Below are 21148 nucleotides of genomic sequence, written 5' to 3'. Positions count from 1 at the left end.
TATTCAAAATAAGGTCTCATATTTAGTTCATAATCAGTTACTTCTGACTACATCATAAGAAAGAAGAAAAAAGACTCATATTTAGTTTTGTGAAATAAAGTAGACGTAAATCAATGTGACTTAAGAGACAACAATCCTGAACTTAAGAGACCTGAAAAATATGTCTAACAAGACTAGGATCACACCTGTTAAAGAAACTTGAGAAAAAGCATCACCACTGGCACAATATCTATGAATTACATGAGTTTCACTATTGCACTTTTCTACCAGCCACTGCTAAGTCAAATCTCTGCTTATAATGTACACTAACAAACCACATGAATAGCTAACATGTTAAACAAGAGAAGAACAAATAAATAAAACTTGTACACGAAAATCACCATCAGAATAATATTTTTCTTCACATTATTTGTGGCTAGTAATATACATATATTGATCCATGAAAAGGTAATCCATACTGCCTTCTCATCAGAATGCAGCTCTCACTGCTCCCCTTGCAACGTCCCGTTTCATCTCAGCAGCCTTACCACTTCCGCGGAAGTACATGTATACTTGCTGTATTCCAGCCAAAGAAAAAGTGAGCAGCTATGCATTGTAAGAAAATTATGGCTTTTAAATGCTGACTGAATGACCTTAAAGATAATCGGAAACTTAGCAAAAGTGTAACCACACCTGAATAACCCAAATGCTTATCAACGTTTCCAGACAGAAAAATCCAAATCCAATAAAGTAGAAAATCTACAAGCAAATGCAGAAAATCAAACAATTCAGAAGTTTACTTTGGTCACATTTGCAATATTTGGAATAAGATTGTGTACCAACAGACGTGCAACAAATATTGAAGTACTAAATATTGAAGTTTAGTTTACAAACAGACGTGCAACAAAATTTGACAATTAAATAGTATTCTTACCCCGATCAAAGTAGAGTTGTCTATCACATCTATGGCAGATAGAATACCCCTGTATAAGTGTGAATAAACAGTTCCAAAATTAGATTGTAAAAATGATAATAACTTCAGTCACTTGAAGAGATGAACACAAACACATTAAAAACCAAAATTTACAAATTTTCTTTCGAATTTAAATGTTGTCTCTTTGCCACAAAAATGTAGTCGAAAAAGCAATATTTTCAAGTTAAATTGAGTGTGTAGAGTAAGTTGACGTACGTCAGGGATTTTCCTTTGAAAACTATAGGAGGAGCAACAGCAGCTAAGATGCAGAATCCTATGTGAACCTGTAAGCAGAAGAAGATACAAAGATGATTATATTCCTTCAGTTTTTTTAAGCATAACTTATGCACATTAATTGGTCAAAAAAAAAAAAAAAAACTTATGCACATTAAGAAGTATAAACAATGTACCAGATAAAGCATGAAAAACCATCCAAATTTCAAAGCACTTTCCGTCCTGCAATGAAAAAGGAGCATATTTAGAATCAAGAGTATGGCTTAAGTTGTATAATTGAAATCCCAACTTGTTGCAGTTTCATAATTTCTTAATAAAAATACACGAGTAAATATCAATTTTTTTACCTAAAAACACGATATAATGGACGATACCACAGAACATATGCTCCAGGTACCCCTGATATGAAGTAGATAATGGCCAGAAACCAAATTTTTACACCTGTGTCAAACAAAGCCATGTTTCATGTGCATGGCATTAGGAAATGTCAGATTCGAAACTTGATCGTTAGATAACTGAATAAAACCTTCTTCTATAGTCCCCATGAGCATAGCTCAATTGATAGGGACATTGCATGTAATATGCAGGAGTTGGGGTTCGAACCCCGAACTCCCCACTTATTCACGTCATGAGGTGAATTTCTAGCCATTGGGCTACTAGACCAAAAAAAAAAAAAACCTTCTTTTACATATCTGAACTCACCTTCACCCTTAATCCAAGCAGCAGTAACAGCTATAACATTCCACAATAGGCATGCCACTAGTCCTGCATGATACAGCTTTTAATCAGTGGCGGAGATATAAAATGACTCACACAATACTCAAGAACCAATGGCATAATTGGAACCAAGAACAATAAAGAGGATTACATACCCAAATATGTAGTAAATGCAACATATTGCAATTTTTGAAGATGAACCGGAATTTCATTAGCAATGTCGTGATGGATAATTGGGAAAAATGGTGGCCAATTCTTTTCCTCAAGAACAATTCCAGCTGCAAAACAAAATGTCAATGCCTATTAGAAGAATTAAGCAGAAATAAATTTGTACAGAAGGTTCAAACTTCAAAGACATTTATAAAATTCTGCAGTACTATTCAGTTGAATATCAACAGAAACAAAAAAAAAAAAAAAAAAAAAAAAACACCCCAAACAGTAATAGCAATGTAAACAATAGAATTTGAAAAGGGATAGCCAAATAAACTACTAAATCATTCTGAACAAATATAAATACGGGTAACGTAATTTACCTCGTGCAGCAGCTTCTTCTTTTCGTCTCACTTCCTGCATTTGGATGAATAAATAAATAATAAAAGATGCCTGTGAATTTCTAGATACTTGTAATTAACAGGGAAGTAAGTTGATAAACCCTTATGCAGGCAAAGTCAACTGAATATCAATATGCACATTCTAGACATTAAATAGATGACAGCGTGATTTAATGAGGGGCGTTTATTTAAGAGTGTGTGTGTGTTAATTTAGGGCCAATTAACCAAATGGGTCGCTAATATAATCAATATATTCATTACCCGCTATTTAAGACTTCTCAAACAGAAAGATGGAAATGTTTTTCTCAATGACTTTTCCAATTATAACTCTCAAAAGTATATGTCTTTCAGTGTTAACAAGAAAGAAAGCAAGAGAATCAAATCGAGAATCAATGTTATATGATGGAGAAATTGAAGACTTCTCAAACAGAAATATGGATATGGAAGGAAATGAGAAATGAAAACAGAGGAGAGCATCAGAGGTGCTAATGTTCCAATCTCAGTAAATATCCACTGAGGGAAGTCTCAACCCTAAAGTGAACAGAAAGACACAAAGAATCCCATTGTATACCTGTTCCCTTCTTCTCAAATCAGCCTCCTTGGATTGGAGTTCCTTCTCCCTCTTTTTCAAATCCTAATATTGAAATGGATAATAATTAGAAAAAACCTCAGTTCAATTCTTGCAAGAATACATGCAAATACATTATAAATGAAAAAAAAAAAAAACTGAGGATTTCAACAATCTCAATTATATGCATACCGTTGATGTATCAAGAGGTATATCAACTGTTGCGCCAAAGCCATAATTATTATAATCAGCAGGCTCTGGCTCAAGAGGTGAAAGCCTTGAATTCTTGGCAGGTGGAACACTTCCAGGATTCTGACATTTTAAAAACAATATGAAGCAAGAAGCATAAGATCAAAATGATTTACAGGCTTTTTATCAGCACATCACACATGTACTATATATCATATCTTACAAAAAAAAAATGGATGGTGATGAACCTAGACCTTAGAGTTCAGATTGTAAAAAGATATAATTCATTACAAGGTAGTGGGATTTATAAAAACTGGCTAAAGTTAAATTGTATCGCTGGATGGAGTGCTTCTTTCACTTCCTCAATAATTTTACTCCACAAATGTTTCAATTGGGGTGTATTACTTTTTTAATCTCATCTTAATTTTTCTCCCCATATGAAAATAATAAAAATTCAACATCACAAGCATGCAGCTAAAAAGCATCACGGAAAAGCTCTGAATATCATTAACGTGATGTTTAGTTATAACGTAATCAGCAAAGGTTTTTGGTAATTTTGTCACAACAATTTATCCTAAAAAGATTTGCAAAATAATAGGTAATGATTCAAAAATATTTTAGAAATATTTGACATTAGTATTACCTCTTCTTTATGCATCATCATTCATTAAAATTAAAATATCATATGATTTTATGATTCTGAATATAAATTTAGAACTTTCTCAAATATTTTTGTGTACCATTCATATTTACATGCATAAAAATTGTACTCGTCCTAATCTTTAGCCCTACCTCCACTGCTGACCATAACCTATTGTTGTTACTTGTGACTTTTAAATTATCAAAAAGCAATCAGTTTCATGAACATAAATAACTATAACTGGTGTTTGATTAATGAACTCACTGTTGTGTAAAATGCACCACCACTGTAGTTTGATTGGCTTGATGTTTTTCCCTTTGCAGCTGGTTCCTGTTAGTTTAGACCAAAATTAAGGAAAACATAGTAAATAAGTCAGCAGGGAATAACTTATCTCGAAGTCAAACAACTGAGTTTTAAGATCATCAATCATTCACTCTTATCCCCTAACTTCAAATAGATCATATCTTAACGCAACTATAAAAGCTCATAAATGTGATCTCTTCATAGTGCATAAGCTTTATTAGAATTTGGATTGGGGTTATCTTAGGCTCTACAAAACCGACTTATAATGAGAGATGCCTTCCATTTACATACACCTTTTCAAGCCGTATCACATCTAATGTGAGACTGTCAACACACACTCCTCGCACCCAGGATTGGATATCCAGAGTGTTACATGAGTGGTTCAATAGTGGATATTTCAACAGCTATTTGATAGGCTCTAATATGATCTAAATTTGGGTTGGACTAAACTTCATCCCCACAAAACCGACTAGTAAGGTGAGAGATGTAACATTAGGATGCTAGTACGAGCAAAGTAAATAAAAGATCAATTCATCATAATTCATGCCATAACAAACAAAAAGGGCATTGCAACATCATCATCAATACAGAAATTCATTTTGAAATTGAAATAGAAGAACCAAAATCAAAATTTAGTGTGAATATGCGAACCAATACAGTTACTTTACAGTTATAGTTACACAAATCCTAAAAGCCTGAGCTGAATTCTAAAAAATACAGCATCTTTATCTACAAGCAAATCACATGGACTTATAAAAGATGCAACCTAAAAGCCTGAGCTAAATTCTAAAAAATACAGCATCTTTATCTACAAGCAAATCACATGGACTTATAAAAGATGCATCCTAAAAGCCTGAGCTGAATTCTAAAGGCTATGCCAAAACAAAACAACATTAAAACACACAAAATCCTACACAAAGAATCAAAGAGACCAACTACTAAAAATAGATACCCACACACAGAAGCAACCTCAAAAACCAGTTTCCCCAACCACTTGAACCACAGTACCTACCAAGTCAACCAAAATTTAACAACTAAAACAACAATTGAACTAAAGTTTCAGTCTAAAACAGCCCTTTAAAGGATGAAATCAAGATCAACAAAAACAGTTCATACCCAGTTGAAAAAATGAAAACTTTAAGAAAAAGAAGGTGAAAAGAAGAACTTACAGAAAAGGGATTAACTTCTTCTTCATCAAAAGGGTTGCTTTCATAGCGACCAGCCATGAGATCTGTGGCGGTGGTGCAGAGATGAATAAAGTCAAATGAAATGGATAGCAAAAAAAATAAAGAATTATGTTGGAGAGTTGAGATTTGAAAGAAGTTTGAAAGTTGTAAAAGAAGGAAAAGAAGGTGGTGAGGTAATTACAGGTACAAATACAAAAGAATTGTCTTTGGTCAGCAATTCAACAAAGACATAAACAGAGAGAAGACTCTGCTTTCAGTTTCAGACAAAATTATATATATATATATATATATTTTTTTTTTAATGTTCTTGAAAAAGAAAAATTAATTGGTGTGTGAATTACGCGTTTTTCAAATTTTTTTAATCTTTTTCCAATACTTTTTTATCAAGTTTTATTTTTGGGTGAAAAATATGTGTTTACTCCTTGTAAATATATTAATTTTAGTTCCTCTTAGAAAAAAATTCAACTTTTAATTTTAGAGAAGGTTTCCATCTTCACTTTGATATCTTCTTTTAAGTAAACATATACATAGAATTTATATTTTTTTAATATAATTTTGTAGAACAGTTTATAATATCATAAGAATCTCTCTCAAAAAAATCATAGTATGAATATGCATTTTTGTATTTTTGGTGGTTAAAAATTCATATTTAATTTATATTTAATTAAAAATTATAATTTTTTTTAGAAAGGTTTTTATAATATTTTACACATCTGCTCAATTTCATTAAAAAAATACAAAGGCTACACATGAGTTGATTTTAAAATAGAGACAAAAAGTGGTGATTGAAAATTTTATATAGGATTAAGCGAAATGCTAACAAATACCCTAGGGCACTTAAAGTTTACTCCTTCCGGTCACTATTATAAACAAACTTTGACTTTTTAGATACATTGAATAATCAATGTATACATTGATTATTCAATGTATCTAAAAAGTCAAAGTTTGTTTATAATAGTGACCGGATGAAGTATCTAAGAAATTATGTATTCAACACTTTGAAACTTTTAAAATAGACTTTTTCTACATCAAATTTATAATTTATTTCTATTTTTGACCTCTTAACTAGTGCTCTAAAGGCGCTTGTTAGCATAATCCAATGACAAAAGTCGAAGAAATTTTTTAGAGGGAGTAAAACGAAAATTTGGTATATTTATAAGGAAATTGAACAATTTGTTTAAAGTGTCCTGCCCCATTTGCTTAAGAAAAAAAAAAGACCGAAACATGATTATATCGAGGTTGAATCGCAAATTGGTCATATTTTCACCTTTCCATTTATAATTTTTAATGCTTTTTAATTATTATTCTTGTATTTGTCGTCAATTTAACCATGGCTGAACTAATTGAATCATTATTTAAATGTCTCGCTAGTTTAATATCTGATCCATGATCCATTATTCAAAACGTTGATTAAACTAAGTTGATATGTTCGGAGTCGTATGTCGTTGTGAATATAATTGTTTTCAATTTTTAAGTTTTAATTGAAAAATATATATTTTGTTATTTACTAGTACTAGTATTTTATAGCTTTATTTAACATTTTTAAATTAGTAATGTTAAAATTAAACAAATGTTGATATTGTGATTCATATATGTAATGATGAACCTAAAAGTAGATTTGCTTTTTTTGACAGAAACATAATCAAATTTTCTTTTGAAATAATTGTATTTTACCCGTTAAAAAGAAGAATGGGTAATAATTTTCACTTTGTCCAAATGTGACTTATGTAAAGCCAAAATTTCAAATTTTGGTCCCTTTTCTTCAACTTTTATTCAAAATTATTTGTCTGTCTACATGTGAATGTTATGTTGGTAAAATTAAATGGTAATTTTGCTTGTTGTATCTTATTACATTGACCATGTTCCAACTAGTATTTCAGAGATAACCTGAGACATTTTGTATGACTGATAAACAATTTTTTATTTTTTTTTTGGTCAGAACTGATAAACAATTTAACTAGGCACTTAGTGGCATTGTCCAACTTAAACAAAAAATGGTGTTGTAAAAAGAAAACAACTTAAGCATAATTTTAAGATTATCATACTAAACTCCAAGGATAAAGCGAGGACTCAGAATATAAATAAACAGATAATTTGTAGTAATAGTTTATGGTAGGGTTGTTAAGTCATTTCTTTAGAGGTAATAAAATGAGACATTTGCACGTTCTCTGTCTCTCTTCGTATAAATCACTAACCTGGACAAGAGGGCTCACAAACTTGTCCTTCACGGCATTTTATGTTCTTGTCCTTTAAGATGTAAGTATGCCCTTCACATTATATAACATCAGAAATAAGATTGCATCATGTATCATAACGAACTTTGAATGAAGCTCTATATTATATTCATGGCTTGAGCTCACATTTTTTTTCCTTTTCTGATCTAATACATAATTTTTTATACACATAAAAAGATTATAACTTGGGCACCACAACCTTCAAGCCAGGTAGGTAGGGCTATGACTAACAAATCTCTTTCTCAAGAGCTTTAACATTGCAAACAATTTAAGGGTTCAAGACATCTGATTCAAGTGCTCTAGGTCAAAATATATCATTTAACATTGCAAAAATTCAAATTATTACTTACTGTTATGATATCTCAAATTTTACTCTTTATTATTAGGGAATGCAACTTGCTGATTCATTTTTCAAGAGCAGCCATAGAACCAGGCCATGATGAAAATCAGAAACAACTTTTCAATGTGTGAGAGAGTCAACAATCGCAAATAAGAGAAAATATCAACTTAATATACATGTATCCCACATAAAAAACCATGTGCAACATGGTTCGGTTAATGAACATAGGTCATGAAAACCATAGCACTATTTTATTCATTTTAGCATTGATGTATGGTAGTGTACTAAGCCCACATATATGACAACTATATCAAAAAATGGGAAATACGAGGGAGGACTCGTATAGTGTAAAAAAAAAAAAAAAAAAGACAATGAACATAACCTCGGCCACATGAAAGAACAAAAGAATATTAAGAAATATCGGATCTTCAAAAATTGAATGAATCGATTTGCCCGGGTACAAAAAATAAATTATGCCTATAACTATATATAAGACCACGGGCTATGAATGAAGCTAGACTAACATATCAAACCATGTTAATTGAATGAATTGTTAAGAAAACAGTTAGCGGTTGCGCCTTTGTCGTATGCGTCTTTAATCACTCTTAAATGGCTTCACCCAACTTTTGTCCTCGGTGATGGCTTGATTCCAGCGCTCTTTGAAGATTTTAAGTTCCCATGCTGATTGCCTTCTTATCTGCTCAGAAGCATGTGTTACAATTTTAGACAAGGTCATTTAAAAGCTTTTTGTTTTGAAAGCAGTTCGAAAGCCTCACCTCAGTTCTCGGATCAACTGCTGGTGGTGAGCCGCGTCTCTGATTAGGAAACAAGATAAAAAAGAAAGTGAATGTAAGACTGCCAGGTTAGTTAATGAACTAAGATTATAAGGGATAAATCTTCTAAACGTCATTGAAAACTGCAAGGGGAATAAATTTCACAATATAGCGGCAATTGCCAAGGGGTCCCGTAGCTCAGTTGGTTAGAGCGTTGGTCTTATGAGCCGAAGGTCGCGGGTTCAAGCCCCGCCGGGACCACTTATTATTCATTAATGATCATATATTTTGGATTAACTATATTCTTTTTTCAAAAAAAAAAAAATACATCATAGTTCCTGAGGATTACCCCAAACCCGAGGTAAATTCCCATGGATTTTGTCAAGAAACATAAGAAGGGATGAATACAGGGTATTTGTAACCATTGGACATAAATTTATGATTTTGGAGAGAAAGAGGTAAATACTTTGATTATATAATGACTGCTACCACCAAGAGTTGGAATTGCCTTGTGAAAAACATATTCACTATCAACAACACCAACATTCTGACTGCGATCTCCCTGAAATGACATTGATTTCACCATTAATTAAACTCAACATACACAATCAATTGTTGAGATGCTAAATGGAAAACACAATGCACTCCAAGGACCGTCAAATGTTATGATGATGAGTTAACAGAAATTATGTAATTCTCACCTGAGCACAGTATCCTAGTTTCATATCCATTCCCCATCCATGGACAAGGTCATTCTGAGAAAATGAAAATGATGAATTATCAAAATTATGGATTATTTTGATCTATTATCGGTCCCAATATAAAAATAATATTAAATTTAAAGGAGATAAGATTAAACTTCGTATGAAAATCAACCTAAACAAAATTCAAATGAATGCAAATTAATTGGAATAAGGGTTTTAACCTAGAACCTAAATGGTTTTTATGATTCATATGAACCATGGAATTTACCTGTATAAGATGCCAAGTACAAAACCATGCTGATCGAGAGAAAACAGGAGCCATACCTTCAACAAACCTGCCCAAATTTTATAAAAGTTTCTAAGTCATTCATAACATGATTAAAGATGCAAGCAAGAGTATAATAAATTCCCACAAAGGAAATGTTATTAATTTGTTAAACTCTCTTTTCAATACATTGACAGATACAAATTTTAAAATCCCATCCTAATGATCAAAATTCAAAGGATGGATGATAACACCAATGTACAATATTTTGAACATCGTCTTACGAAAATAGTAAAATACATAGCACAACCGTGTTCAAAGAAAGAAATTAATTACCCAGTGCACGGTGGCCCATCACTTTCATCTGAACACTTAGTTTTACCTCTGCGTTCATAGACTCGTCTGCAAATAAGTAAGAAAACTCGAGTGTAGGTATGACAACCGACAAACATTGATTAGAAAGAATATTGTGTTCTAAAACAAAAAGTTACCTGTGCACTTTCTTGGTCCTAGCTCTGACTGTAATTCTATGATGTATCTCTGTCGAATTTGGATGAAGAGCTGGTTGAGATATCTCCAACCCTTCTTCCCTTACAATCTTAACATATCTGCAAAACAGATGCCCAATTAATAAAAAATTTCTTTGATGAGAATATAAAAACAAGATAAAGAATATGAATATAATAAGTAACTTATTTTCTACCCTTTCTGAAGGGAAAAAATTACTTAGCAATCAATACAGAATGATATACTTCACATTAGAAGAAAAAAGAAGCAAAAGTGTGAAAGTCATACCTTGACGGAGAAAAATTTTCGACCTCTAAATCCTCATCCCAAAGAAAGATGTAATCATAAATATACACTATATCCGGATGTAGAAATCTTTTTGCAAACCACCTGGGAAAGAACTCAGGAATCAATATTTAAGTTTAGAAAGATAAATCGTATAAACACATGCATTCAAAAGTATATTCAATGAAAGCACACAAGTCAGTATGCTCAAAAACAAAACAGATTACTCAAACCATTTATAACAGGAAGATTCATTTGATAAAAATTCTCAAACTTACCACTTTGTTTGTTTTTTAGCAGCTATATGTATGACTTTGCTACTCCAATCAAGATCCTGCCATCCATCCACATTGGCATCATAATGGAACAAAATAATTGTAAAATTTCCTGTGAGAAACTGAAATCAATGAAATTAGACAAAGATTGTTGCTTCAAATCATTTCCATAACCTAACAAATTATAAAAAATACCTTTTGCACCATAGCATCTACATTATACTTTTGTTTGATACCAACTGCAACAGCCAGCAAATTACGCTTTGTGTAAACACTAACCTGATATCACATAATCAGGACCAAAAAATCACTAACTAGCTTAGCTCAGGTGAAGCAGTTTCAGTAGAAATATAATGTAAAAGAACAATTCAAAGATGTTGGCTGACCTTTGATCGTGATCGCAACCATAAAGGCCTTAACTCAAAATCTGAAGTAGTGTGTATTATACCTCGTGGCAAGCCTTTCAACTCTTCGAAATGAGTAGAGTATCGCTGCAAAGTTGCATCAATAGTACCAATGTGAATATAGAATACACATCCAAGTTATGCCATCAAATTAATGCAAGAATTGCAGAGTAGGCGGCGGTATCAATTTTTTTAACACAGTCATAGCCATCATTTACCATTAACTAGCTAAGCATTTGTCTTAAATAGTACATCAAAACTCAAATTTGGAAAGAAGAGTCGGAAACCAAGTTCGAAAAGTCAAAGCAGCATACATACCTCTTGTTCTCTCAAGATACTCCAGTTTTTGTCAATCTGATAAATGTATATGGTAAACAAAAAATGAAATTTCAAATTAGCAAATAGCAAATGAAGTACAAGAATATAATACCATTTAATGATGCATTACAAAAGACATACTATCTCTTCTTGCTTATACTGATACTTTAGAGTCCTATATAAAACGAACAACATTACTATACATGCAACTGCCATAAAAGGCAGCCTTTTGATCTTCAAACTTGATTTTGCCTGTAAAAGAAAATTCACATTCAAAAGGCGAAGTTACAAACAGAACACGAAAACAAAAACGAAAACGAAAAACCGTTCACGAAAAAATCAAATGAGTTCGAATAAAAATAGGACGGACCATCAAACAAGACACTCTTTGTCATTGGCCACCTGCATGATTTGACTGACTTCATAGAAAAATGAATCCTTTTATTCAGTCTTCATCACAAACTGGTTGCTGCAACATAAAGTGTCATAAATTATTTCATCTTACAAAACACACATAAAACAAGGTACTCATGCACATGCCCCAGTGTGACAAAAAAGAACTAATACATGTGAATTTAATAAACAAACTTATAATATTAGCAATGATAAGTTGATAACAAAATGCACACTATGTTGCTTAATCTACACAGTTATCTAAACTGTAAAGTAGCCAAATCTTCAAAAAATGGCAACAAATAATACCAACCAAAGCAATTTCCAAAACTAGCATCACATGTCACAGCATGAAAACGAAGGGGCATGCAATATGGTATTTAATTCACACAAAGAGTCACATGTAAAAACAAAAGAAGCATGAGGGATAAAAATACAGCTCAAAATTACATTGAAATACACATTAAAACTAAAAGTCCAATCTTATGAGCTAATTGCGATTGATTTTGATATTGATGTTGATATAACATTAAAAGTAAAATAAAAATACATGACATCAAAGTTTGTTTTTTTATTTCAATTTTCATCAGTTTATAAAAGAATAGAGATAATTAATAAATCTAATTGAAATTGTTTCAATCAGATCAAGCCCTTGTTAACATAGCCATTGATATTAAAGTTAGATTAATTATTTACAATGATAATATGAAATTAAAGATCTTGTTCCCCTGAATCGATGTTCACGACACAGTATAGGAAAAAACCGAAAAAGGGCTAGGAAAAGCAATGTGAATGCAGAAGAGGGAGAGAAATGAAAAATGAAAATGCAAAAAACATTGAAGATGAAAGAACATACCCAGATGGAAAAAGAATCGAAATGAAGAGAAGGGTGTAGAGAGAGAGAGAGAGAGAGGGAGAATACTATATATTATTATTATGATGATCATATGCATTCGTGGTTATTAGAATGAATGAATGAATCTCTGTATTATTGTTAGATTGGCAACGACCAGAACAACCAAATATATACACTGTGCAATTGCATGCCACACGTCATATCAATATTAAAAAATCACATAAAACCCGTAATAGATCATCTCATTTCTCATTTATATATATAAAGCATATATACTAATAAAAAAAAAATTATATTGTTGTTCCCCTAAAAAAAACTGTTTTTTTCTAAAGAAAAGAAATACATTTTTCAAAAATATACTGTTAAAACATGGCATATTGACCATTTATAGTATTTGCAAGCAGCTGTTTTTTCTCTTGTAAACTAAATAAAAGCTGAATATTTATAGCATTCTCTTTTCCCAAATTTGTTATTTATCTTGTTTTACTCAACTCCTATTAATTACTCCCACCGATCCTTATTATAAGAAACAATTAATTTTTTTGGTTCATTGTGTAAGTGATGTATTTAGACTATATTTACAATAAGATACATTAATTATTCTATGAATCTAAAAAGTCAACTTTTTCTTATAATAAGGACCGGAGGGAGTATCATATACTCTTGTTATTTTGGTCAAATATCATGGAGACCCAAACTCACATATTAAATATGAAAAAAATGAGATGTTGGGATTCGAATTCCAACTCCTGCATATACTATGCAATATCCTTATTAATTGATATAACTCATCGAAACCATATACTCCTGCTTTACTCAACTACTACCGGTCCTGATTTATTACTCCCTCCGTCCCAAATTGTATGTCACTTTAGAAAAATAATTTGTCCCAAATTGTATGTCACTTTCCAATACTAATGAAACATTAATGTTATTTTTTCTATTATATCCTTAACTATTTATTACTCTTTCTTGTTTCAATTCTTTTATTTAATTTTCTCATATCATTTATTAAGGACAATTTTGTAAAACAACTCATAATATCTCTTTCTCACCCAATATTAATTACATTTCTTAATATGTGTGAAATGTCCAAAACATCATATAATATAATTTGGGACGGAGGGAGTACATTTTAACATTAAAACAAGAACATTATTCCAAGACTGTGGTAGATTATTCACATGTAATAGATCTATAATGATGAAAATGTGTGCTTATGTTCTCCATTTAAAAAAAGTGTGCGTATGTTTGCCCGTCTAAGAACTTCCCCCCATAGGGTTGCACACGCTTATTTTGAGAATGCTTTCGGCTAAAATTGACAAAGATTTGCTCATGACACGACACAAATTATGTACCTTAGTTATTATTATGTACCTTAGTTATTCCAACAATAAAGAGCTCAGGCCATTGGCCCCATCACCAAGTAAAGAGCTTTGAGACCATGCCATGCCACCAAACATACATTCCCCCAAAAGGAAACAGTGTCTTTCTTCTCAATTTGTCATATATTCCACATACTTCATGTTCAAAGAATTCTAGCATGATTATAGTCATAAATAATACAACATACAAACTATAAGTTTATGTAATTTCTTGGTGTTGGAAGTCCAAATGGGTGCTATCAATAATGCACAACACTAACTTCATTTCCTCATTTTGTAAAAACTCTACTGCAAAGGAGGAACTACCACCCACTAAGCTTTGGCTCATCTGCAAATTCAAAAACCTTCTGGACGAACTTCAAGTTGTTTACATATACTTGCCAAGTGCTGATGATGACCCCTAAGTCAATTCGCTATCTTATGAAGTTATTTCCGTTTGTAAGCTTCAGACACAAACAAAGGAATCTTTAAATATCAAAGTGCATCATGTTAGTAGGTCCCTGAATTAATCTAATCTGCATGAAGATGATGCTTCCTCCTTTCACAGCGGTTAACATACCAAGTGGCATGTTTATTCAGAACCAAGCCAATTAGAATTTTGAGGCTTGTGAGTAAAATGTAGGTTATTGCTGAAAATAGCATAATCCAGAAAAGTTTCCACGGAAGGGGATTGTAAGGAAGATTGGCAGCGTATACTGGAGCCATAACTCGAATGATCTTAGAAGAAAAAAAGGCATCAAATCAGCAGCCATAAACCAGGGGGAAAAACCAGGACACTAATAAATAAGGTGTGTTTGGATGGAGGACCTTGAAGGGAAAGGGAAGGGAGGGTTAAATTTCCCCCTTCTAATAAATAATCATATTTGATAACTTTTTTCTTTTAAATTTAAAGAAATAAAGTGAGTATTTTCATATGACCTTACAATTGTTCCATATAAGTTTTAACATTAAGCTTCCTTTCCCTTTCCCACCATACCCGTCCTTCCAAACATGCCCTAAAATAATTTCAATCTCACCACACACGCTGGAGCAAGAGGGACAAATTTCAAATTTTTCTTTGCGTCCTCACTTTGCATATGTAGAGTCTACAAAATAAAAAACATCACAGTTATGCATTTGAAAAATGCATCAAAGAAAATAGACAAAATGTCGCTTCAAATTGCTGGTCTTAATACAAACAAATTAAAAATTCAGAAATTTGTTATTCTTAACACATAATAGAAAGATTTGTCAAATGCTTCACCAAAGAAAGATTTGTCAAATTTCGACTATTGCTGCTACTCTAAAATAAACAACATTACACAAACATGGTTCCATCTATAATACCCATTTAAGCAGTAGTTACTAGTCATATTACAATGAATGAATGCAGAGTATCCACATGAAATTAGATGACAATACCTGTTTACATAAAGCTTCGAGGAACTCAGAGTATGCAGTGGGAGTTATGTCATTGAATTTGGCAATGAATGAATGCTTGATTATATCAATAGCCACTTCACATAGGTAAACTGAAAGCGCATTCTGCACCACACAAAATAGCACTAAACTAAGAAACCTGAGCCAACAAAGGAAGTTGGTCTGCACTTTGATAAATTTATTTAGAGAAATGATATTTGAACAATCATTATCTACAACTTTTGTGACAACTTTCCTACTCGTACTCACATTATATGTTTTTACTTTCTCTCTCTATTGTTTTGATTTCCGTATCAATATATACTTTTCTTTGTAAATTTATAGTTGTCCCAAAAGTTGTCGCACATGGTTGTTCAAATAACATACCTCATTTATTTAATATATATATTAGGTGCTATAAAATTCCAAATAATCTTACAATGAGAAAGCCTTGAAACCAGGGGCCTTCTGCCTCCAGAATATTTTGAGCCAAAACGAATAAGATAAATGTTGAGATGTGGAATCTCTCTATAGAATCTGTTTATCAGCAATAGGTCAACAGAAAATAATATAGACCACGTATAAAAAGTACATCATAACTATGATTAAACAGGAAACGCAGAGCATGAACTTTAACAAATGTAGGACCTATTAGAAGCAATTGTATTGTGTACCACAAGGATACGGTGGAAAGTAATGTGACAAAGGAAGGTCAGATGTATTCTTTTGTCAAAAAAGAAAAAGGAAGGTCATATATTCTTAAATTCAAGTTGCATTGAAAATAAAAATCAGTCAAGTTTTACGGTTCAAAACATTTAAGCAATTTTACTAGTTTACCATTATTGTAATTGAGAATTGGGAGATTATAGCTTCAAGGACTCACTTAAATAGTCTTCTAACTATTAGACAATGAAACAAGGCAATAATGCCCTTTTTATGTTTGAAATGAATCAAAATGAAATCCCAAACACTCTACTAACAAAGAAAGAAAACCAAATGTTGTTGGAAAGATAACTCACCAAAGTACATCATACTGTGGACATTATCCTTCTTGAATCCCTTAAACACATAGCTTTTGATCTCAGAAAAATTATTTGACACCAGCAAAGCTGGTAGTGCATTGTAGTGAGCAACAATGCATGCTGATAAAGTGATTGCCTGAGCTAATAAAATAAAAGAATGAACAAGTATGACTAGTCAAGGAAATTAACCCAAAGTAACTAACTACAGGTAAGAAAATAACTATCATGATATTGATATCATCCTAAAGAAAAAGGATATTAGTTGTAACAACAGCTAAAACTTGGTCAGAAATAAATCTCCATATCCAGAATCTCATGCTTTGCGTTTCAGGAGGACACCTTGCAAGTCCTTCAGCAGAATGAAATAACATTTGCAACACATCCCCGTTAAAACTTTGACATAATTTATCAAATATCTGCAAGAAAGTTTAAGGACGAGTAACAATATAAGTTACAGTCCAGATTACTAAGAAACAAGGCAATCAACATAAGAAAGAGGACCAAAATAGAACCCTCAATCAGAGTCGTTCAGAAAAGAAACCGGTCAAATAATTACAGACAACACTACAGATACCCATATCATATTCATTACACCATTCACACTGTTTGTTTGGTTATTTTTTTCATTTTGAGTTGCTCATCTCAGATCACACTGAAGTCAATACAACAACTTCAGTCAAACTTACTTTCTCTTTCAGCATATCTACAATTTGAGCTTCCAGCAAATTTTCACCATAATTCAGTTTTTCTTTTTATTGTACCTATGCAATGGTCTTCGAGTACGACTATACATTTTTTTTCCTAGGGTATAGAAGTACATGCAACACAAAAAAAGAACAGGAGAAAACATATGGCTAATAGTTTCCAAACGTAACATTTTATCTCGAAGTTTAAGGATTCACCATTCAAACTTCCATTTATTTCCAATCAGGGGTGCAGAAATTTGGTATGTGATGAGACCAGATTAATCAGTAAGACTTGGATATCGGTTAATTTATGCTCACCTCTAATACATTGTAGATCACATACAATTTGATTGTTGCTTGACCACGGATTATGTGATATATTAAGCTGATATCTAAAACAACGATAAAATTACGAGTGCTGAGCATAACACAAATTTCAGTATAAAGAAACAGAACCTGATCACCACAAAAAGGAAATGTGTAAGATACGACAATGGAAGCAGATTATAACTATACCTATTTGCTGCAAAACGGTGATTCCACAAGCCACAATTATAAAACAGCCAAAGTCCGACAACTCGATTGTGGACAGCCTCTTGAACTTCCTGTAATGAGCATGAAAAGGTCAGATTGATAGTAATTAACTGAAAATCACAAATCGCAACTAAAAAACAAAAAGATACATAGGGATAAGTATATCATCTAAATCCTAACAGGTACACAGAATTGATATCAAAGTACTATGAGAGAGTAATATTGAAGAAAGGTGGTGAACCTTGTTCTCAGAAGCTTCCAAAAGGTCATTACAACCCTTGCTGGCACGATAGTTAACAATGATAGAAATGAATTGAAGCAGACAAAGCAGCCAACATCTATAAGCTGCAAATGCATTAAGCATTTGAGATACCAAAACATAAATTGTAGAATGCCTAAATAGACATTCACAAACACAATTATGAAGTAACTAATGCACGGTCAGTGGACAACTTCTGGTTACATCCTTCCCCGAACACTTCTACATTTATTTTTTTCTGATCAATTGATGCATTTGAAGGGAAATTCTAGCAACCAAATACTAGAGTATACCCACAGACAAAATTAAGAATGGTATAAACAGTTCCTTTCTAGTATTTTTTATGAAGAAAAGGAAAGTATACCAATTCACATCTCCATGGGACGCGGAAGATGGTGTCATAAACTCGTTCTCTTCCTTTTTCATTCCCAAGAGTTGTTGTGTTCCATAAAGAATTTCCATTGGAAACTTTCTCCAAGAAGTATGTTAGAGGTGATTTCTTCACTGAAAACATGTACAGCATAAATTCTCAAGAGAATAAGACACAAAAATAAAGGCAATAGGCTTCTCGAAATAATCAGAATTACAGACCATTGATTAGTTTAGATTGATTGATGGACGAACAGATGAAACATAAAAAAAGATAAGCCACACCAATTTTTACTTGACTACCAAGAAAGAACCAACTAGAAGGAGTTTGAAAATCAATATTTAGATTTGTTTAAGCTTAACAAAAGTACTTTATGAAATAGCTTTCCTAAGTCTTTCAGGATTGCTTTCAGGATTGCCGACTGATCCCACAAACCAACACGAGTCTTTTCAGCGTGTTTTGTCCTCACTCGCACGTTTACCGGGAAACTTTCCGATAGGTCACCCATCCCAAAATTGCTCCAAGTCAAGCACGCTTAACTGTGGAGTTCTTATGGAATGAGCTACCGAAAAGAAATGCATCTTGTTGATATAGGTGGTACCAAACAATTCATATAAGCCTTCCTTCAACCATGAAGTCCCATACCTGTACGGCCTCAGGATCCCTCTCATTCCGATGTGATTCAGTTTTGCCTAGAAGCATGCCAGGAGCCGGACCACTCCCCGCCCTCATCAGCCTCGGGCGTTACATGCCCACCAAGCGGAGGCGTTACATTTAGCTTCTGACAAAAAACACCAGAGATACTTCTTTTGATATTGTTTTTTAATGAGATCATATAACTATTATTATCAATTCTGCTAACCATATTCTTAACAAAAAAGGCATATAAAAAAAAAATTAAAATAAGAAACAAATCCTAAAATTATCTTAAACAAAATTTTGAATCTATATTACTTCCTAATGATATCTTATCTTAAATATATTTCAAATCTAAATCTAAATGTATATTCTTCTAAAAATATTCATGCATATCATTACTCCATAGCTATTTGGATGCAAAAAAATAACTTCAATCAACAACAACAAATACGAAATCAAAAGGCATAAATAGTAGCTAGCTATGTTCCACTTACAAATTGATTCTTCCGTCAAGACGCGCTTCATTTCCGACGGCTCTACAGCCTCTGCTGAACTACCTTCCTTCTCTGCACCATCATCAACGGCTGTAACCACCGAATCTCCAAAACTACCACAACGGCTCACACTTCTCTGTCTTAACGGTCTAGAACTATCCATCTCCCCGCACGCAGTGCACGTGACTATTGAGCTCCTGGCAAGCTGGTTCGAACGGTTTTGGAGGAAACGGAAACCAAATCGGAGATTTCTGGAATACGGTTGTTCTTCGCCGGCGTAGTTCCGGTTGTTTTTCCGGTGAAGATTGGGATTACGGCGGTTTGTTTGCGAATAAAGCGCTACGGTGTCTCTTTTACTTTTCTAGTTTGAAAATTTGTTGAACTAAGTTATTGAGACAGTGTGAAGACAAAACTAAGTTATCCAACTTCTTAAAAACGTCTTGTCAAAAATAAACTTCTTATGAATGATTCTTTTTCCTCTCTAAATATATATACTTTCATTTTTAATCTCTAAAAGTTTTCTTTACATTTATTTGTTTTTTTTTTTTTTCACAATATATTATTTTCCTTAAAACTGTAACAAAAATACTCTAATACAAGGTGTGCGGAAAAAACACCAAGAATAAGAGTTACACAATAGTTACATGAACAAACACGATCAGAAATATAAATTCACTCAATACAGATAAACCAAACAACCTACTTCCAACCGTTAATAAAAATTGAAAATACATTATCACAAATTTGGATAACCATAGCCGATATATTTTAAGGGGTTGTTTCACCATTAATGCAAGTCCTAATCAAACTATTTAGACTTTAATTTTAGTCGCCATTGCACCCTAATCTCAATTTTAGCAAGCATAAGAGAAAGAGTTGATACCTTATGACCAAAATCATGGTTGTTAGGTTCTTTCCATATCACCCAAATTAGATTGTCTAAAACATCTTTTAACCATGTTATTAGAGACATATAAACCACCAAATTGATGAGCGTTAGTGTATAGAGTCCTTTGAAAGAGCGCAAGAGACATGTTACCAATGCAAAATTGTAGTCCAAACACTCCTAAAAACCGCATAGTCAAAAAATAATTTCACAGGTGGCCAAACTATCTTTTGTTGAAAATTTGTCCGATATATCTCTAAACAAAGAGACTTTTAACGAAACTGATTTTTTTCCATATCAAGTCATTTAATCTTAAGTTGATGAAGCTCACAAATGCAACCCCTCAGCAAATTAGTTAAAGAAGTAACTTAGTGATGTAATTAAATCAGTTGGTTTGTTCCTTTTTCTCTCTTTTGTATCCCGCAAGTATATAAACTGCAGAGTGTTTAATTTCTCATTTCATGCAAGTAATCAATAGCGTGTAACCTCATTCTCTCTCTGAAATAAATGCTCCACTAAGATTTCTTCATTCGTCAATGAAGTTGGTTTCCACTTGTGTACCATTAAGGTACCAATGGTATATACCATTGACCAATTATAATGTGCCACCTACCAATGTTACTATATAAATGTTTTATTTGATATACTTTTTTAAAGGGTGTGCCACGTGACACATTCTAATTGAACAATGGTATATACCATTATGGTAGACAAGTGTTGACAAGTGTTATCCCAATGAAGTTAATCACTGCACGTTCATCTTCAATAGTAGTAAACACA

The 21148-nt window shown here is 32.5% G+C and overlaps 3 protein-coding genes and 1 non-coding gene across 5 annotated transcripts; 1 reads left to right on the top strand and 3 right to left on the bottom strand.

Annotated features, from left to right (window-relative positions):
* Positions 1–159: 159 nt before the first annotated feature.
* LOC11445757 (secretory carrier-associated membrane protein) lies at positions 160–5611 on the bottom strand. 2 transcript variants are annotated; one of them, XM_039833357.1, is made up of 14 exons: positions 5523–5611; positions 5324–5385; positions 4116–4181; positions 3215–3334; positions 3026–3088; positions 2437–2470; positions 2059–2181; positions 1889–1951; positions 1534–1627; positions 1363–1408; positions 1169–1236; positions 914–962; positions 673–738; positions 160–555 (listed from the first exon to the last, which is right to left on the bottom strand). In XM_039833357.1, the coding sequence occupies exons 2-14, from the start codon at positions 5378–5380 to the stop codon at positions 469–471; spliced, it is 936 nt and encodes a 311-aa protein (XP_039689291.1). In that variant the 5' UTR covers positions 5381–5385; positions 5523–5611; the 3' UTR covers positions 160–468. The 2 variants fall into 2 exon arrangements, with proteins under 2 accessions (XP_039689291.1, XP_003608188.2); XM_003608140.4 differs by having other exon boundaries at positions 5324–5603.
* A 2533-nt stretch (positions 5612–8144) lies between these two features.
* LOC25493222 (uncharacterized) lies at positions 8145–12843 on the bottom strand. Its single transcript, XM_024782359.1, has 15 exons — positions 12696–12843; positions 11817–11915; positions 11588–11698; positions 11447–11482; positions 11111–11215; positions 10920–11003; positions 10728–10846; positions 10453–10554; positions 10149–10265; positions 9994–10059; positions 9661–9727; positions 9390–9443; positions 9155–9250; positions 8692–8730; positions 8145–8612 (listed from the first exon to the last, which is right to left on the bottom strand). The coding sequence occupies exons 2-15, from the start codon at positions 11817–11819 to the stop codon at positions 8511–8513; spliced, it is 1101 nt and encodes a 366-aa protein (XP_024638127.1). The 5' UTR covers positions 11820–11915; positions 12696–12843; the 3' UTR covers positions 8145–8510.
* TRNAI-UAU (transfer RNA isoleucine (anticodon UAU)) lies at positions 8876–8949 on the top strand. The gene has a single exon. It is a non-coding gene; the product is annotated as a tRNA-Ile (tRNA).
* Positions 12844–14038: 1195 nt separating the features above from the next.
* LOC112421280 (protein POLLEN DEFECTIVE IN GUIDANCE 1) lies at positions 14039–19911 on the bottom strand. The gene is made up of 11 exons (XM_024782355.2): positions 19483–19911; positions 18344–18483; positions 17962–18065; positions 17703–17791; positions 17505–17578; positions 16760–16916; positions 16498–16665; positions 15918–16015; positions 15482–15604; positions 15097–15165; positions 14039–14797 (listed from the first exon to the last, which is right to left on the bottom strand). The coding sequence occupies exons 1-11, from the start codon at positions 19643–19645 to the stop codon at positions 14591–14593; spliced, it is 1392 nt and encodes a 463-aa protein (XP_024638123.1). The 5' UTR covers positions 19646–19911; the 3' UTR covers positions 14039–14590.
* Positions 19912–21148: the final 1237 nt, after the last annotated feature.

This window comes from Medicago truncatula, chromosome 4 (genome assembly GCF_003473485.1).
Source record: "Medicago truncatula cultivar Jemalong A17 chromosome 4, MtrunA17r5.0-ANR, whole genome shotgun sequence".
Classification (NCBI taxonomy): Eukaryota; Viridiplantae; Streptophyta; class Magnoliopsida; order Fabales; family Fabaceae; genus Medicago; species Medicago truncatula.
This window is presented reverse-complemented; position numbering and strand designations above follow the sequence as displayed.